The 18,211-nt window shown below is 45.6% G+C and overlaps 1 protein-coding gene and 1 long non-coding RNA gene across 3 annotated transcripts in view; one reads left to right on the top strand and one right to left on the bottom strand.

The window, feature by feature from the left end:
• Positions 1–1,553, top strand: part of LOC144327765 (uncharacterized) — a 3,431-nt gene extending 1,878 nt beyond the window's left edge. Inside the window, exon 3 of the long non-coding RNA XR_013392861.1 lies at positions 368–1,553. This is a non-coding gene — a long non-coding RNA (uncharacterized LOC144327765). The remainder of the gene's footprint in view (positions 1–367) is intronic.
• On the bottom strand, positions 1,518–18,211 carry DBT (dihydrolipoamide branched chain transacylase E2). Of its 2 annotated transcripts, none has more exons than XM_028732672.2 (11): positions 18,085–18,211; positions 14,071–14,194; positions 12,818–12,893; positions 11,416–11,597; positions 9,983–10,110; positions 8,430–8,667; positions 6,995–7,161; positions 5,779–5,856; positions 3,964–4,155; positions 2,953–3,024; positions 1,518–2,187 (listed from the first exon to the last, which is right to left on the bottom strand). In XM_028732672.2, the coding sequence occupies exons 1-11, from the start codon at positions 18,133–18,135 to the stop codon at positions 2,020–2,022; spliced, it is 1,476 nt and encodes a 491-aa protein (XP_028588505.2). In that variant the 5' UTR covers positions 18,136–18,211; the 3' UTR covers positions 1,518–2,019. The 2 variants fall into 2 exon arrangements, with proteins under 2 accessions (XP_028588505.2, XP_028588506.2); XM_028732673.2 differs by lacking the exon at positions 18,085–18,211 and adding an exon at positions 15,341–15,364.

The following is an 18,211-nucleotide window of genomic DNA, read 5'->3' as shown; positions in this document are numbered from 1 at the left end:
ATTTTACCTCAACTTTCTTCTCACAGATGACAAGAGTGTTTTTTTATTAAAAAATAAACATATACGATTTAAGAGTTTGTAGGGATGTTTAACCAAATAACTTTCACAATGAGGATACAGTACAATATTGTTTGAAAATATGCTGTGCGTGCAATACTAAGCTTCTGTCAAGCATCTTGAGCGTATGATCATTTCCCATATGATTTTTAGAAGCTTATTTTATTTTCTTTCTTTAAAGTGCCTTTTAGTTTCTGTCACGTACAGCCTTTAATCCGGCACGCTCACTTTTAAGGTCACTTTAAATCTCCCTAAACAGTTGTGCATTTGTGTATTGCTTGTTTCAAACCCCTTTCTGCTTGCATCTCAGGTTTTCGCTGTTCTGAAGTCCAGTCCACAATTGCACAATAGAGTTAGAATAGCCTTCCGAGCAGATTTGGGAGACGGTATGGGAGGCAATTCCTATGCACACAGCGACTTAACTGGATACAATTCTTCGGCTCTAAATGCACGTGCAGAAAAAGGGATCATGAACTCCAGCGGTGCTGTGGAAAATCCTCAGGCGAAACCACTTAACAGTTGATGCAGTGTCTCTTCAAAGTATTCATTTCATGTAAACGGGCAAACACCTTTCTGCTGTATGCCTTTACTTCCTACTTAACAGCCTCCTTTCCAAACCTAGGCATGCACTCATGTGGAGAAACTTAACGCAGGAATTGGCCATTGGCAAATTTTATTATTGCGCTGGCTCAAAATGTGCCTCTCTGATCACAGGAAGTGATGTCAGCTATGTCTATCTGTGGTTGCTTGCTTCATAAATTACATGTGTCCACACCAGAGGTGCCAGCTTGCGAGGGCGATGGGCTGATGTCACACATGATGTCAGAGCATCTGGAGGAACCGGGGCAGAGTAGGACATGGCAGCCACATGGCTTCAAGAGCCAGTGGCGGCTCCTCCTTCTCCCGCTGCCGTTAGCAGGGGGCTATTTGGACCCTCCTTCCCCTCCGTAGCAGGAAGAGGAGGAGGAACTGGTTACGGAAGCTGCACCACGCTCAGACCTCCTCCTGTTTTTTGGACATTGGGCCCCCCAAAATATTGGGGGGTGTCCCCCCAAAGGGCTGGGCCCCCAGGAGCCTGTGCCCCTGGTTCACAGCAGCATGCGGAGGACAGCGAAATAAACAAATGTATTGTGCAAACTATCCTTTGGGCACCTCTGTTACATTCCTTACATTCATTAGATTTCACACAAAATACCTTCCATACCATCTTGATACAGAGCACCAATAACTGTCCAAAGTCAACGTACTTGGGATTCTGAAGAAACTCCATTTTGCATGAGTTTCATTTATGGCTCCTTAGCTAAGCTGTGCCCTGTTATGAGCTTCAAACTTTACTCCTATTGGACATATTTCCATTTGCCGACAGTTCCTTCACATATTACAGAAATTAATTTAGGCAGAAGGGACATTTGGAAAAGAAACGTTAGCATCAATAACCAATGAAAGGCCATCCTCGTGTATTTAATAAAATAAGCAATAAAAGCATTTTATTTGAACATGATTTGTGCGTTTGTTGCATCAGAAACTTGGTAACATCCCTTTTATTTTGTGAAAGAGAAAACCCTGTTTCCAATCAAATTCTGAGAAAAGATTAATCTACCAACAGCAGAAGCAGTTAAAAAATAAATGCTAGTAACCTTCATCTGGCAATGTCAGTGTAGTGGAATACGGCCTGTTATCAACATAGATTTCTCAATGCCGCACCAAAGAGCCAAAGTATGACAGTCTGGTATGACGGTCTCTAGCCTAATAATTTACAAACTAACCTACTCAGCCCGACAAAATGTAACAGCTAATCAGTACACTGACCGGTGATCAGAAAGGCCTATTGATCACACCTTGTAAGTGATCACACAATTCACACACTGAATTGTGAAATGTAGTATTTAAGGACACTTGCTAGCATAGCTAGCTTGATAGCAGTTTCAAAATTTAAACGATGCATCCATGCATTAGTCCTCTTTATTTTAGATCCAGCAGCATGAAAGCAGGATTCTCCAAGTAAGATTTCCACAAGTTGGAAAAACGGGACATGGTAGCACCGTCGATAATTCTGTGATCGGCCGACCAGCTCACATTCATTATCTGTGCTTTAAATATTTCACCTTTCGCATTAAACCGAGGAAGGCCCTAAAAAATCCAGGAAGAAAAGGAGAGAATGCTAATGGAGTATTATTAATACATCAGAACTCTCTAACACCTTTGGCTATTGCCCTGGATACGCAAGAGGCCCTGAAATTAGTCGGATGAGAGAGTTTCCCCTCTTGACTCTGAAAGCTTGCCTCACAAAACTGAACTGAGCAGACAGCAAATCTGCAGTTGAGGAAAATGCTCGTATTTCAAGTTACTTTTACAGCACAATCCTGTGCATATTTGCTCAAAACCAATTCCTACTATGGGGCTTACGCCTTAGGAAGTATGTTTGGGGCTGTAGGCTTATTGAGCAATCCAAACCCCATCCCCTACTGTGGGGCTTTGTGGAGAAAGTGCTCATCCACAGCCCTGACTCTTCATGGTGACTGCAGCAGGACAATGCGCCTTTGTGAAACAGAAGCAAGACTGGTTCAAAATCTGGCCACTCCTCACAATCAGAACACTCTGTTTGAGTTTTCACTGCCCCTAGGTAAAAACCAACAAACGCTTGCAGAGCGTCGTGACCAGTGCTTTTTTTCTAAAAAAATGTTTAGGGGTACTCTCATTTTCCTCCTCGTATTGAAATACTGCACCTCAATGAGGCCAAACTTAAGATTCACAAAATGTTTAGGGGTATGCATACCCCTGCGTCCCCCAGAAAAAAAAGCACACCGGTCGTGACAATGCATTCAAAAACGTATGGGAGTGATCAATACTGAATCAATACTGAAATTGTAGGTTTATCATTCAGAATCAACATACTTGTATTTTCCCAAGAGCGCCAATAGCTACTTCAGGAGGAAGAATTACGGGTTTTGCATAGGTACCGCCAATCTGGAAAATAAAAAAATAAAATAAACAAGCATTTTTTCTGATGACATCTGTATTGGGTGATCTTTAATCTGGGGGAAACAATTCCCCCCTTCCCAGCCCATGGGTGAAGCTGTGCATGTTGAGTTGTTTGCTATGTGTGCTCGCACGTACAGCGGTACCTCGGGTTAAGAACTTAATTCGTTCTGGAGGTCTGTTCTTAACCTGAAACTGTTCTTAACCTGAAGCACCACTTTAGCTAATGGGGCCTCCTGCTGCCGTTGTGCCGCCGCTGCACGATTTCTGTTCTCATCCTGAAGCAAAGTTCTTAACCCGAGTTAATATTTCTGGGTTAGCGGAGTCTGTAAACTGAAGCATATGTAACCTGGGGTACCACTGTACATAACACCATTACTCTTCATGGGGGGGGGCCCATACCACTCTCTCATATTCCAAACGCCCTGCGAGGAAGAGAAGCAACAGCAGACTGCAAGGTCAATGGACGCCTTCGCCATCTCCACTTGTAGCTGTTTTCGCCACCCCTCCTCCACCCACCACAGAGACCATCAGGCCCACTGCCCTGTGATGAAGTCCAACAGGACTATCTACTTTGGCAGTGGTGGGTATCATCTAAGCCAGGCATGGGGAACCCAATCCCTCCCAGATGTTGTTGGGATTCCAGCTCCCCTCAGTCCTAAGCATGGCCGATGGGCCAGGGATGATGGGAGTTGCTAGCCTGATATAATTATCCATCTGTGGGAGCCTTTTTCAGCTTAAAAGTAGGGCATTTACATAACTGAATATTCATTCATCTAACCCCCTGTCCTCCCAGGGGCTTAGTCCCCAAAGCTAGACCAGTTTCTCCCTCCCCCTATGGGGTAATAGTTTGTGGTCTGGTTGTATTTAAAACAATATGGCTAGGTATGTTTCTAGAGTTGGATTTTAAAGGCTGTTCAAACTCACTGTGCCAATGTTGGAGAGTGTGAATGTTCCCCCGGTGAGGTCGCTTGTTCCCAGCTGATTCGCAGACCCCAGGCTCTGCAGGCGATTTAATTCTGAAGCGACCTCATATACACTGCAGGCCTGGACATTCTTCACATTTGGGACAACTAGGCCTTGCCCTGTATCCATAGCAACTCCAATGTTGTGAGAAGCCTAGAATGAATGAATATATAAAAAATATTCATCTTTGTTTTGGACCAAACAGAATTTCTCTTCAAGATGTAAGAAGGCATGACCAATATATTCTCCCTTTCCTGCTCCACAATTGGACTTCAATTCATGCAATGCTAGATGCAGCCCAGTACTGTCAACTGAGCCGGAAAGACATGGGTTCAAATTCCAAGTCTACCAGCAAAAGCTCAAAGGGTGGCTCTTGGGTGGATTGCTCTCTCCCTCAGGCTGACTTGCAGGGGTGTTGAGGAAAAGATGGGGTTGGGGGGGAACCACGTACGCTGCTCTGAACTCCTGAGAGATGTAACACTGGGATAAAATACAGGACTTTAATTTAAACCCCCCCCCCCAAAAAAAAACCCATGCAAGCTGCAAACTGCTGTTGACGTACTCCCATAAGCACCCTGCTTGCTTGCAGTACAAACTATAATTTCCTGTATCTTGTTGGCATCAATCATGAGAGACAATGGAGTGCGCCTCCACAGGTGAAGTCAAACCACTGCGTTAGCAGCACCCGAGTGAGCACCCTGGGATGCGAGCCTGGCTAGTGTGGATGGAGGTCCTGGGCTGCTCAGACAAGAAGATGTTGTTGCCTCACTGATGCAGTCCAAAGCAATACGTTTGGCACCAGCTTGGCTGCAGGGGTTGCCAAAAGGAGGCCTCTAAGACGCCATCCAACCGCCTTAGGAACTCTATTCCAGATTTGTGTTGGGTTTACTCCTTAGCCTTTTCTTCTCCTGAAGATATCCTGCAAGGCAGTGGAGGTTTAGGACCAGAGTTTTCCTTCATCATCATCATCATCATCATCATCATCATCATCATTTTTAATTTGTATACCGCCTTTCTATCTTACAATACTCAAGGGGGTTTACCAGTTGAAGAAACAAAAAATGTACATAACAATCTATTGCAATACAAAAATGTGATAATAAAACATAACTTTAAAATAGCCTATATCAAAAAAGTAACATTCAACAATCAATTAGAATAGTATAAAATAACAATATCAACATATAAAAGTTAAACAGAAATCCACTCAACAGTTACAATAATATCTAAACTATAATCAATAAAACAAGGGCAAGACACAGTACATAAAATAATACAATACACACTGAGAAGCAGAGGGTAGAGCAAGGCAGGTGCTTGCCTGATGGAGGCAGGTCTTGCCTGATGGAGTCTCTCCCCTCCTCAACGGGCTCCCTTTTTAGGTTGATGAGCCCCATCTGCCCCCCATGCAGAAACTGTCTTCTCATCCCCTATTGGTCTCGTCCGCTCAATCCACTGGAGCCTGTCTTTTCATGCAGGGGAAGTCTTTAACCTCAAGAGTCTGAGGCCTATCGGCTCCCCTCACCTGGTTTAGCCAGCCAGTCAAAGCCATTCCCAGGGTGTGGCTACTATCACATGCTGACAACTTTGAGGAGCCACAGGTGAGAGCCGAGTGTGTGGGAGGACCCCAAGGTGGACAAACTACCCCACAAGGAGCACAACATGTCCCCCACCAGAGGTACTACCCCTCCCCTAACACCCCCTCCCCGTATCTAATCATCATAAAACAGAGCTGGATCTCCCTTAAGAATGTGACAGGAATGTCAATGTACAAACCTTGTAAGTGATGTTTTGGCAGTTTTCATCCAGCGAAGCGTTGAGGATCGGATAATGTAATAAGGCTAAAGAAGCGGCCTGTTAAATATTTTTCAAGAAAGACAAATGTGATTATTCTAGTAGCCAGAGCCAAGAGGCCGCATGCTTCAGAAATTGTGCAACATAGCTTCTGCATACATGTACATAGGGAGATAGTGGTAGAGCATCCGTTTTTCATGTAGAAAGCTCCAGCATCTCCAGGTAACCCTGTGAGAGATACCTGTCCAAAACCCTGGAGAGACACTACCCATCGGTGCAGACTTTACTGAGCAAGATGGACCAATGGACTGACTCAGTTTAAAGAAGCTTCTTGTGTTCCCAAGGGCTTTTGATTGAACAGAGGTGCCTACTAATGCAAGAGGAGGGGATTTTATTTTTTTGCCAATTCTCCTTTCTCACTTCCGTCCTGTTCCGGCACGTCCCCCAACTCAGTGGAGCTGATGGGGGAAGAGGGAATGGGCAGAAATCATCTTCCCCTCCTCTTCCAATAGCAAATGCCTCTGCTGGATCAAATGCCCTTCTGTGAGCTGGATTCCACCACACACACACACACACACACACACACACACTCCTCATTTAAATAAATGTGCTTAAAAGCCCATCGGCTTTTCTTTATCTAGCATTTCACTGGAAATGTCTCCAGTCAGAGTAAGTAATTTCTGGTATTCGATGGAAAAAATTATTGGATGGAAGATCCTTTTTGTTAATTACAACATTATTGTGAACCATCCTGAGATCTTTTGATGAATTAAATACTAACATCAACAACTTCTGAGGCACCCCAACACAAAGAATTGCATTTTGAAAGAGGACCATGACTACGCCTCATACTTTTCAAAATATTTTGAGAAGCATGAAAAAAAAGCAAGTTTTTTTTTAAAAAAGGTCAGTCTATGGTTGCAGCCAAGCATACGTGCAAAACTAAATATGTTGTCGGTGTAACAGCCTGTAAGAAGGAGTGCTGTCTACCAATTAAAGGACTCTTATTATTTATTTTATAGATTTCTGTACTGACTGTCCACTAAAATCACCAGGACATATACATTAATTATCTCCCTTGAAACTTATTACAATTTGATGCATTTGCATCTTATCAAAACTACTGTACGGACAGCTTGAGCTTCTTACAAACCCCTCTCGTTTTGCACATTAGCAAAGCCTGCTGGTTCCGCCTCACCTTTAAGAAGAAAGGCATGAAGGTGAGCTTAATTCCACGTTCGAGCGCTACAGGTTTCAGCTCCTCTCTCAGCCGGACAAGTTGCGTGAGATCAATCTCGTCGCAATAACCGAAGTGAGGAATTTTCAGCGCTGCAGACATGGTTTTCACCATGACCTTCTGGAATCCTGGAAATAAGGGGGAGAAGAAGAAAAACGACGCCCAGTGATGTCCAGGTTTCCTGCCTTGCTTTCCATCTTCCTTCAAATTTATTTAACAAAATTTATATGCCACTTAACTGACGACGATGACAACCTCAGACATAGGCATCAAAACTATTAAAGGTAAAGGGTAAAGGGACCCCTGACCATTAGGTCCAGTCGTGGCCAACTCTGGAGTTGCGGCACTCATTTCGCTTTATTGGCCAAGGGAGCCGGTGTACAGCTTCCGGGTCATGTGGCCAGCATGACTAAGCTGCTTCTGGCAAATCAGAGCAGCGCATGAAAATGACGTTTACCTTCCCGCCGGAGCAGTACCTATTGATCTACTTGCACCGGCGTGCTTTCGAAATGCTAGGTTGGCAGGAGCAGGGCCCGAGCAACGGGAGCTCACCCCGTCGCAGGGATTCGAACCGCCAACCTTCTGATTGGCAAGTCCTAGGCTCTGTGCTTTAACCAACAGTGCCACCCGCGTCCTATCAAAACTATTAAAAAGGCTAAATATAGCAGATGGGACTACAGTAAGCCATAGGAGAAACTCGGGGGGGGGGGAGGGAACCTTATGAGAAAATACCTTCTTATTTATTTGCAGAAGACTGCAGTACAGTAAGAATGTATTTGCCCAATGAACAGATTACTGCATCCAAGGCTGTTGTACTGTTGAGGCTAAGTAGGTGCAGACTTTATCAATGCCTGGGTGGGAGACGTTTTGAGAATGATGTGTGGCCATATCTATGGTTTGGTTACCCAGAGTACCAGGGTAACCAGAAAATACACTATGTTGGCACTGCACCACAACAGGGTGTTGTTCTCCCCTGCCCTGTTGCATGGAGATGTCACTGGATGCCAAGGCTTAGAAGTCTTACCAAGACTGTGTCTGGATTAATTTTCCAGGAGTCAGGAAGATAATCTGGTGATTCCTGATTAATATAAGAATAGATGGGAGCGGGGAGCAGACCTGCCAGTCTTTGGAAGCTTCCATAAGTATCAGTGCCTGAATGAGCTCTCTCAAAAATTCTGCATTGCCATTTTCCTGGATTCATCTCTAATTGTAACAAAAAATTGCAGCACATTCCTCAACATCCTACTGGCATTACAAGTGGAAAAACACCAGCAGTGTGCTTCGCTATGAATGCAGAAACAAATATTCATGTTTTACTTGTTCAGTTGCCCTTTACAAATATTTTACACATGCTGCTCTATATTAGATCCTCAGGAGGTTTCATTAATGTATTTACCTGAAATGGCCACTGTTTTATCTTTCTGTGAAATTACGACGGGTTTGGAAATGGGCAGAGGGATTCTTGGCGTCTTTGGCTTATCTGCTGCAGCCTTCGGTGTTGGCGGCGGCGCGACAATTTCAGGTTTTGGCGATAGAGGTAAAATAGCTCCCGTCTGTTTGGCCAAGTAATTGAGAATGTCTTCTTTGAGGATACGGTTATCTTTTCCTGTTCCAACAACTTCACTCAGTTTAATCTGAAAGATAAGAGCACAAGCTAAAGAATTCTGGATATAGGGCATGAGTAGAGGAAACGCGTCGTTTTTATTGAAATGGCAAAAGAAAATGCGAGAGAAGGCAGGCAAGTTACCGTATTTTCCGCCCTATAGGACGCGCTTTTCCCCCTCCAAAAACGAAGGGGAAATGTGTGTGCGTCCTAAGGGGCGAATGCAGGCTTCAGGAAGCTATCCGCAAGCCTTGCAAGCCCGGTGGGAGTTCCTGGGCGTGCCCCGGGCTTCGGTTCCCCGGACCTGGTCTGAAGGCTGGCGGCGGGGAGAAGAGCGCTTCTCCCCTCTGCCAGCCCCACAAGCTCTGGGGACAGCGGGGAGGCGCAGCGCCATGGCAGGCTTTTCTGCTGTGCCGCAAGTTTGGGGGTGACCGAGCCAGCGAGACACTGAGGTGGCCGGCCAGCTCCGCCCTCCTGCGTGCCTGGGACTGGGCAACCTGGGGGGGGGGGGGCTGGGCGGATCTTTGCACCCCGAAGCTGCATATGCTTAAGACAGCCCTGTTTAGACCACAGCGCCACCTGCGTCCCTGTATTTCCTGTACTGGCAGTGGGCACCTTCCAAGTCTGATTCTACAGCAGATGGGACTAGGCTGCCTGCCTCAAACTTTAAACTCCCAGTTTGTGTTTCCAGGAACTTCTTGAGGATGGAGCAGGCTGCTTCGGGGCTTCTTCCAAGGTTCTCCCGATTGTGGGAGCGGCATGAGGGGTTTCTCCTGATGACATGGGACTCAGCACATCTCCCGCACAAAAGAGGCTCGCCATTGTGTGCCATTATGGGTAAGGGCGCCGGACTGTGTGCAAAGTCACACGTATCGTATATCACTAAGAGACTCTTGTGTTCTAACGGAACTATTCCGCACAAGAAGTGAATGGCTTCAAAATTCTTGACGCTAGCCATGCAAGCCACTTCATCAAGTCACGAGTGTTGCAACACAGTCCTTAGAAGCCTCTCCATGCTCCATGGTGTCTCTCAGCCCACATTAATCCCCAGCAAGCCTCTCCACTGCGTTTGACATAATATAGCATGTGGTGGGTGGAGCTTGCCGTAATGCCCAGCCCACAATATGGGAGATGGGGCAATAACATACAGGAAGGCAATGTACCACCTTCAGCCACCAAGAAGTTACCTACTCCTGACACGAAGCATCAAACCTTCTGGTCGGCCTTTACATTAGCACAATCACCGCGTTAGCCATTACGTTAGCACAGCTTGCGAATGCATTACACCGGGCCTTGCAAAAGAGATCAACCGCAAGGCAGCCCGCTTCAGTGAAAAGGGAACGCACATTGTTTTCCATGGCAAGGCGGCGGACGGCAGGAGTTGCCAAGGTTTTGTGGCCTTTGATCTCCTGGTGGGTCTGCTCTTCGTGAGACACGGCAGGGGTTTCGACCACGTCCTCTTCGGGAGCGACATCTGCAGGTTGGACGCAAAGGGGTTAACTTTAAAACGCAGCAGTGAAAGCGGCTTTCAAGGGAAAAGAGAATGTGGGTCCAGTGACAAAGCTGCCAGTTTATTTCGTTTAAGCTTTGGCACATGTGAGATGAAACCGTTTGCGTGTTTAGATTACGGCATGGTGGTTCCTTCCTTCACACATGGCTGGAGTGATGTGGGACAACACCCCAAGGGAGGGAGTTTCCAAGTTGCCCTCAGCCTGCCCTCGTCTCTGGCCAGGGTGCAAAGATATACAGTGGTACCTCGGGTTAAGTACTTAATTCGTTCTGGAGGTCCGTTCTTAACCTGAAACTGTTCTTAACCTGAGGTACCACTTTAGCTTATGGGGCCTCCTGCTGCCGCTGCGTCGTCGGAGCACGATTTCTGTTCTCATCCTGAAGCAAAGTTCTTAACCTGAGGTAATATTTCTGGGTTAGCGGAGTCTGTAACCTGAAGCATATGTAACCTGAAGCGTATATAACCCGAGGTACCACTGTATACAATTAGCTCCATGCATTCAATGGGACTTTAGGCTTGTGGCTCTGCAGCAACGGTGCATCATAGCAAAGCAGACAGCTAACGGCTTTTGAGACATCCCAAAGCAGTTTGCGACGTGGACTGGGTTTGTAGGTACAGGAATCCAGGGTTTCCCACTTTCAGAAGGAGCTGCAGTCTTGTGTGCGCCTAACTCCCCTCTCCTCGTCTTCTGCATGCCAGCAGGACAAGATCGGATGCTTCTGATTTTAAACCACTGTGACGTACAAATGGAGGGAACTATGCTTTTGGTTCTGAGAACAAGCTAGGACCTGAAAGTATGGTTTGAACCTGCCTTATTTTCACCAACCAGAATTTAACCAGGCCAGAATTTCCCAGGTTTCAGATGCCCTAGTGGTTTCTATAAAATGCAAGGCAGAAGCTTCCAACCTGCTCCTTTGGCCTGCAAAAGAGGAAGAAGGGGAGAAGATGCAAGCCCAAGACTTGTATATGGCCAACAAGAAATAAGAACCCGAGTCTGCTGCTCAAAGCCCTTGTACACACTTGAAATGGTTCTCTGAATCCTGACTTCTGTTTATAACGTAACTGAGTGACTAGGCTCTAAAAATGAATTGAGAAGTGCATAAAACTCCCCCCACCCCCCGCCTAGTGAAGAACCTCCTGCAACTTGCAAAGCACTTGGAAACAAGAACTGGTTTTATTTTTTTTAAATCCCCATTTACCTATTTCACATTTGATTCTATGAGACTAATACAGACATCCTGACAGAATGATGAAATCCATCGACGTTACCTTTCAAGGCAGCTGTTTCTATATCCACTAGTGGTTTCCCCACATGGGCAATTTCGTCTAAGTTGTAATGGAGTTTTCTAATGACGCCATCGTAACGGCTGGTGATGGTGACAGAGGCTTTATCACTTTGGACTTCACAGATGCTGTCAAACTGGGAGACGACATCGCCTTCTTTTACATACCTAAGAGAAAAGAAAGACCTGCGTAACATACATGGCAGAGAAGCCGGAGGGTTATCAAAGAACAATGGGACAATCGGCACCTATCCTTTTTTAATGCTATTCTTTCAATAAGACGGTGTGCTCCAAATAGGTGCTGCAGGTAGAACCATGGGAAATATGGCAGAAATGGGTTGGCAGCATTGAGTAAAATCACGGTTTGCTGATGTTTCAGGAAAGGAGCTGCTTTTCCTCACCTTCCATCCAATTGCTGTGGCAACCTTGATTTATGTGGGGCCCCTAGCATAGCTCAGCACCCCCCCCCCCCAAACTGCCAATGCACACTCAGTTTTATGTTTCCTGGCACAGTGTGTAGAAAGCCCCTCTGGTTGAAAGAGCTTGTTCAAGGAAGTGGTTAAGGTCCACCTTCTCATCCTTCTCTAATTCTAGCCAATTGGTTGGTTCCTTATGTCTCATTGTTATCTTCCATGGATACAGAAAGATATTTCCAAAGTTATGTGGAAGTATTCTTTAGTCAGGGATGCGGGTGGCGCTGTGGGTTAAACCACAGAGCCTAGGGTTTGCCGATCAGAAGGTCGGTGGTTTGAATCCCCGCAACGGGGTGAGCTCCCCTTGCCTGGTCCCTGCTCCTGCCAACCTAGCAGTTCAAAAGCACATCAAAGTGCAAGTAGATAAATAGGTACCGCTCCGGTGGGAAGGTAAACGGCGTTTCTGTGCACTGCTCCGGTTCACCAGAAGCAGCTTAGTCATGCTGGCTACATGACCGGGAAGCTGTACGCTGGCTCCCTCGGCCAATAAAGTGAGATGAGCACCGCAACCCCACAGTCGTCCGCAACTGGACCTAATGGTCAGGGGTCCCTTTACCTTTACTATTCTTTAGTCGGATGCATGCAGAATGTGACCTCAAATATGAGGGACCATTTCTCCCCATAATGGGCCATGTGCCAGTCACTGTCAGAAATGGGGCTCTGCTCTATATGGCTCAATCCTTGCCAGATGACAACAGTGATGGCTAGGAGCAGAACTTTAACCTGCAGACTGAAAGCTTTGGAGTGCTCTACCTATCAATGTCCTTTTCTTTGTATGTGTATTTTGTGAAGGGCCTCTTGACACAATGCGATTCCTGCCTTAACACAACTCGAACATCCTTTCCTACCCTATTCCAACTTGTCAGGAAATTGCAAGGCGAAGGGAGCCCTGTGGCACGAAGTGAGTGAACCTACCATTCTTTCACCGTCACCTCCGTAATCCCTTCTCCAATATCAGAGAGCTTGAACTGGACAATTTGGCCATGTGACACTTGGAGGGGGAAAGACAAGGGAACAAATGTCAAACAAAACAACAGAACAGCAGCATGGAGTAGCTCTATGTACAAACTATACAATTCTTACATTACATTAGAGTCAGGTCCCAACAACTGCTAATTAGAAGTGCAATACTATCCCCACTTTCTAACCTCTTTATTACATTTAAATCTCAATCTTCTTCACTTGTGGAATCAAGTTGGGGTACACAGGATTCTCAGGCAGTCTCCCATCAGCCTTGCTTAGTTCCAGGCGTTTATTTATGTAGATATTTATAAACCTCACTTTCCTAAAGTATATTAAAGGAGGCTCAATGCACACAAAACATAATAAACCCACTCCCATAAAACCCAAGCAGAAATATCAATAAAACATCATCAGCAGGTACTGGTGGGTTAAAATTCTGATTGTGAAGACCCATCTGAACAATTTTCAGAAGATGTGAAAAAAGGCAGGGACAGTGCCTGCCAAACCTTCAGTGGCAGGCAGTTCCGCAGGGCAGGGCTTGCTCCACGAAATACTTGGTCTCTAGTGAACGCATGGGGAACCACCAGCAGTGCCCCATCAGAGGATCTCAGTAATTTGAGGAGGAGTGAAAACTATCAGATGGTCCTTAAGATACTTTGGGTCCATGTTTTGGGCTCTGTGAATTAACTATGTATTGCTGCATCATTTACCTCAAGACTGTGTTCAGTGACGCTTACTGCAGAATGGAGTGCTTCAGGGTTTCAGCTACTCCATCCTATTCAAATTCCACTACCAGTTTTTCCCTCCTATCCTCTCTTAGTCAGCATTTCATGGCCACTGAGCACACCAGTCTTCTCTGAGCTATTTGGGACTCTTCCACCACGCATGAGGTTTGTTCCTCCTCACCTCTCTTTTAGGTTTTTTGGCTTTTTGCAAACCTTGGGATTTCCCCAAGTATGCTGATACCCAGTGGCTTCCACAACAGACTGAATTTGGGAGGGCAGTGCCCCATTTGCCCTAATGGGACACCATTCACTGTCCATGGCTCCATTTTGGCTGCCATTTTGGCTATGTAAGTCCTGGCACTTGGAGAATTGAGATTGCTCCAAGTATATGTGTTGATCCTTCCTTGTTTGCTTGCCTCTCTTTGGAGTGACAAGAACTCCTAATAAAATAAAACAATTTCATGTGTGAAAGAAACTCACCAATAGTTGTTCTGAACAATCGGTGTGGATTTCGATACCTCCATGAGGGCTTGTCAAGCCCACAATTGTATTTTGCCTTAAGCGAACGGAAGTTACTGTACAATCTAATATGGTGGACGCAGAGCTGGCAAAGGAAACAAAAAACAAGCCTTAGAGACAAGCACGACTGAAATCGCCACTTATTCTCTTCTTTCAATTTGTCAGAAGTGCACAGAAGCAACTTATTATTGGGGGAGAAAAATGACAATTAAAGTCAGCAGATGTTATCATTTGCATCTTACTCATTGTTATTAATTGCTTTGTTTCAGAAGGCAAATTCTGCCATATTGTGTGTTCATTGGAAGTTAACAAAAAAGTGAAGATTTGTCGTCAAAATCCTGAGGGGCCTGTATAGAAGAAATGTAAACAACCATATTAAAAACTACCATCAGATTCCCCTAGCTCTGGGCTGTGGGTTTTGGAGTCAACATGGAGCTCTGTATAAACAGAAGCTGCCCCCTTCTCTTCAGTTTTGGGCAATATCAGGAAACGTACGTCCGCAGTGCATCTATGGACCATGCTCCAGCACTGAAGAGGTAGCCATTTTGTATCTTACAAGCTCATCAGAGCTTTGAAGAGATGACCAAGAAAAAAACCACATCAGCAATCTGTCTGAGCTATGGTCCCAATCACTACAATATTGTTTACCAAAATCACAACTAGATTAATGCTGCAATTAGGTCAAAATCAGCAGTGAGAAGGTGCAACTGATTAGCTTCCATAGGTGCTTACTTACTTACTTAGGGCACAGATACGTAATCTTATTGTCAATGTTATTCTCACTGGATGTAAACTGCATGTATTTGCTTATTACTTTCTTAGTGAAATAGTGGGAAGGGAGGGAGAATTCCTATGCCGATGTTCTCAAGCTGTGGAGGAATGCAAAGGAGCAGGTGCGCTGCAGAAGATCTTCTTTTGAGAAGCTGGAAGGATGCTCAGCCACAGAAATGCATCAGGTCCCATCCACCCATCAATGGTGGGAGGAGTTACAGAGGGTGTCCTGCTCCCAAGTCCAGTTTTGAAGTCATTAGGACAGTGAGAGCGCATCTGCAGAATAATCTACAAGGCACCGTTTTTCCATTTCAAAAACGGCACAATACTCAAAGAGTTGTTCTTTTGCACAGCTTCCCAAAAGAGATCAAGATGCCTTAGAATCAACCAAAAATGGTTTAAAACAAAAGTTAACTCCTGGGATTCCTAATAAGGAAGTGTAGCAAGTCCCGCAAAGTACCTCAAGCATTTCACATAGTAAAAACTGAGCAATAATCTTCTTGGCAAGTCCAGGAAAGAGGAGACCTGTGTGGGAAAGTTGGTTTAAATGTGGTACCTTTAACTCCGATTAAGAATATTCAAACTCTCTTCCCTCCTATACTAGGAAGAAATTTACAGGACCATCAGAACGTCATTCCATGTTATTGCTTCTTCTGCAATGCTTCCCTAATGGTAGCCCATTATGGGGGAGGGGGGAGTATTGCCGGACAAAAAAACAGGCCTGAACATTTGGGGTATAAAGAGTTACAGGATTCCAGCAGGACGCTAAGGGACTTGCACTGACTAGAAATGGAGTAGTATGTCCACTCCAAAAACATTTGCAAGTGTAAACAGTATTGGTAGTGTGGTCATGTATAACCACCCCAATACCATCATTAGCACCCATGAATAAAGTACTGAAATTGGCAATTTCAGTGTCCATCATCAGCGTATTAACTACTTTCTGAAGTAAACTTCTGCCAAACTTTTTACACAATCTGAACTCAAAGTAGACTGCAGCAGCATCTCAACTCACAAATCCTGCAAACCGCACGCAAACTTGCACCAGACATTAAATGAAATCAAAACGCCGCACCAAGATCCACACAGCAGGGTTGTTCTCATTCCCAATCCTTTACACTGGGATTAGGTATCGGACTATCATAAATAGCCGCAGCTCACAGTGGAATTCAAGGGAATTATCAAAGAAGCTTAGACTTAACTAAGCACATGCATATCGTTTACCAATTCAAGTTATCAAGTTCTGACTGTATGCCAGATTAATCTGCATGTGCATAGATAAGAATCAAGTGAAGGATGTACTTGCAGTTAGTCCCCTGCGGCGCAGTGGGTCTGGCTGTTAACCAGGAGGTTGGTGGTTCGAGACCATCCAGGGATGGCTGCAGGCAGGACCCTACATTGCAGGGGTGGGACTGGATGACCTTCGGGGTCCCTTCCAACTCTATATCAGTTTAACAAAAGTTTGCTAGCTTGAATACGTTGTAAAATACCCGTTCAGTGTTCATCACAAATGGAGAAGACACACATAGAATCTAATCATCATCCACAAATGTCAGGTCAAGAGTCCCTCGGTGGGTTCACAAAGGACAGGCCACTAGACAAATGGCAGGAGGTCCTGTGACAAGATCTGAAGTTTGGACTTGGGTGGCAGGAGGGATATGGGTGGCGCTGTGGTCTAAACCACTGAGCCTAGGGCCTGCTGATCGGAAGGTTGGTGGTTCGAATTCCCATGACGGGGTGAGCTCCCGTCCCAGCTCCTGCCAACCTAGTAGTTCGAAGGCATGTCAAAGTACAAGTAGATAAATAGGTACCACTCCGGCGGGAAGCGTTTCCGTGCACTGCTCTGGTTTGGCCAGAAGCGGCTTAGTCATGCTGGCCACATGACCCGGAAAGTGTCTGCGGTCAAATGCCGGCTCCCTCGGCCAGTAAAGCGAGATGAGCGCCGCAACCCCAGAGTCGTTTGCAACTGGACTTAACTGTCAGGGGTCCTTTACCTTTTTTACTATATGTATAGACTACCTGGGGACCATACATAAGCTGCCCTGAGTTCTTCAGAGGACTAAGTGCAAAACATAAACAACTTGACATTTTTTGACAATAATTTCCTGGGTTTTTGTTTTTCACATTTCTAAATATTCATCATGTAACCTCAGGCAGCATACATGGGGCTTCCAAGATGTCTCTCAGACCTAAACTCAGTAGAATGGGGCCTTGCCTGTCTTCAAACCACCAGTATTTGTCCCAACATCTGAGACCTACCCAGAGGTATGCTGCCTTGGAAGCTCCCTCAAGCCACCAGCACTAACAGTGATTGGAAAACATCTTTCATTAACAAATCAGTTTAAAACTGCTGTTGTTTTCAAAAGCCTTATATACAAATAGGAATGTGGCAGAGCAGATTTTATACTGGGAAGTTTCAGAGAGCTAAGACTGCAAAAATGGGCAAGACAGCAGCAGCGGTAGGGGGTGTTGAATTCTTCAATTTCCAAAACCTGAGGAGTGCTTAACAAGTTGTAAGGCAAAAGATATTTCGGTTACATCAATATTTAGCTTTGTTGGCTAAGCAAAACGTGCAACAAATTGCGCAGAAACCATTAAAAAGGATTGGTGGTATATATGTTGTTATTCTTATTCCCTATCGCCTTACATTCTCAGATGGTAAGATTAACACGATTTCAGTTCTGCAAAACTAGTTTATGTGCTTTTTTAAAAAATGGGACGCAGATCTACCAAGCCAAATGCAGTCCAGTCACAAAAATAAGAGCAGATTTGAATCCCTCGCACCTCAAAAACGTATTTTAAAGACCCTGCTCATGGGAGAAATCTGCAAAATTTTAGTTCAACCTCCCTAATATGACACGCTCTACCTACTGCAGCAGCAGAGATCTCTTAAGGTGTTACCGACAGGGGCGCTTTTGGGAGGAGGAGGATCGACCACAGTTCCCCACTTTTGACGACCCTGATTCAGGTGACCCTTCAGATCCTTGCAAGCCGCCTTGAGCAACCATATGGCGGGCAACCAAGGCGCTCAAAGACCCGCAATCACTGGCAGATTTCAAGGCAAGGTCCTCTCAGATCTCTTGCTTTCCACAGAGGAGGATCGCTGGGGCGCGGGATCGACTGAGGAGCTGCTCTTAACCCACCCACCCCTAACCTCCCCCCACTCGCCCATTTCTCATGGGCTTCACTGCACTGCCCCCTTACCAGGCGCCCCGTCGCCTTGTAAAAGCTCCTCAGCCCCACGGCTGCCGCCATCTTATTCCGGGGGAGGGAAGACAAGAGAGAGGAGAGACCCTCGCCTCCCCACCCCTCCCACCTGGCAGCCAATGGG

The sequence above is a fragment of the Podarcis muralis genome, chromosome 5, assembly GCF_964188315.1.
Source record: "Podarcis muralis chromosome 5, rPodMur119.hap1.1, whole genome shotgun sequence".
In the NCBI taxonomy this organism is placed as follows: domain Eukaryota; kingdom Metazoa; phylum Chordata; class Lepidosauria; order Squamata; family Lacertidae; genus Podarcis; species Podarcis muralis.
Note: the sequence above shows the minus strand (reverse complement) of the source record. Positions and strands in the feature narration are given on the sequence as shown.

Excerpts from the sequence above, each read along its gene's own strand:
- DBT (XM_028732672.2), bottom strand. The coding sequence starts at position 18,135 with ATGGCGGCAGCCGTGGGGCTGAGGAGCTTTTACAAGGCGACGGGGCGC. Across the intron at positions 10,111-11,415 it reads AGAAACAGCTGCCTTGAAAG|ATGTCGCTCCCGAAGAGGAC; the intron begins GTAACGTCGATG and ends TCCAACCTGCAG. Across the intron at positions 2,188-2,952 it reads GCGCTCTTGGGAAAATACAA|GGCCTTCCTCGGTTTAATGC; the intron begins GTATGTTGATTC and ends TGGATTTTTTAG.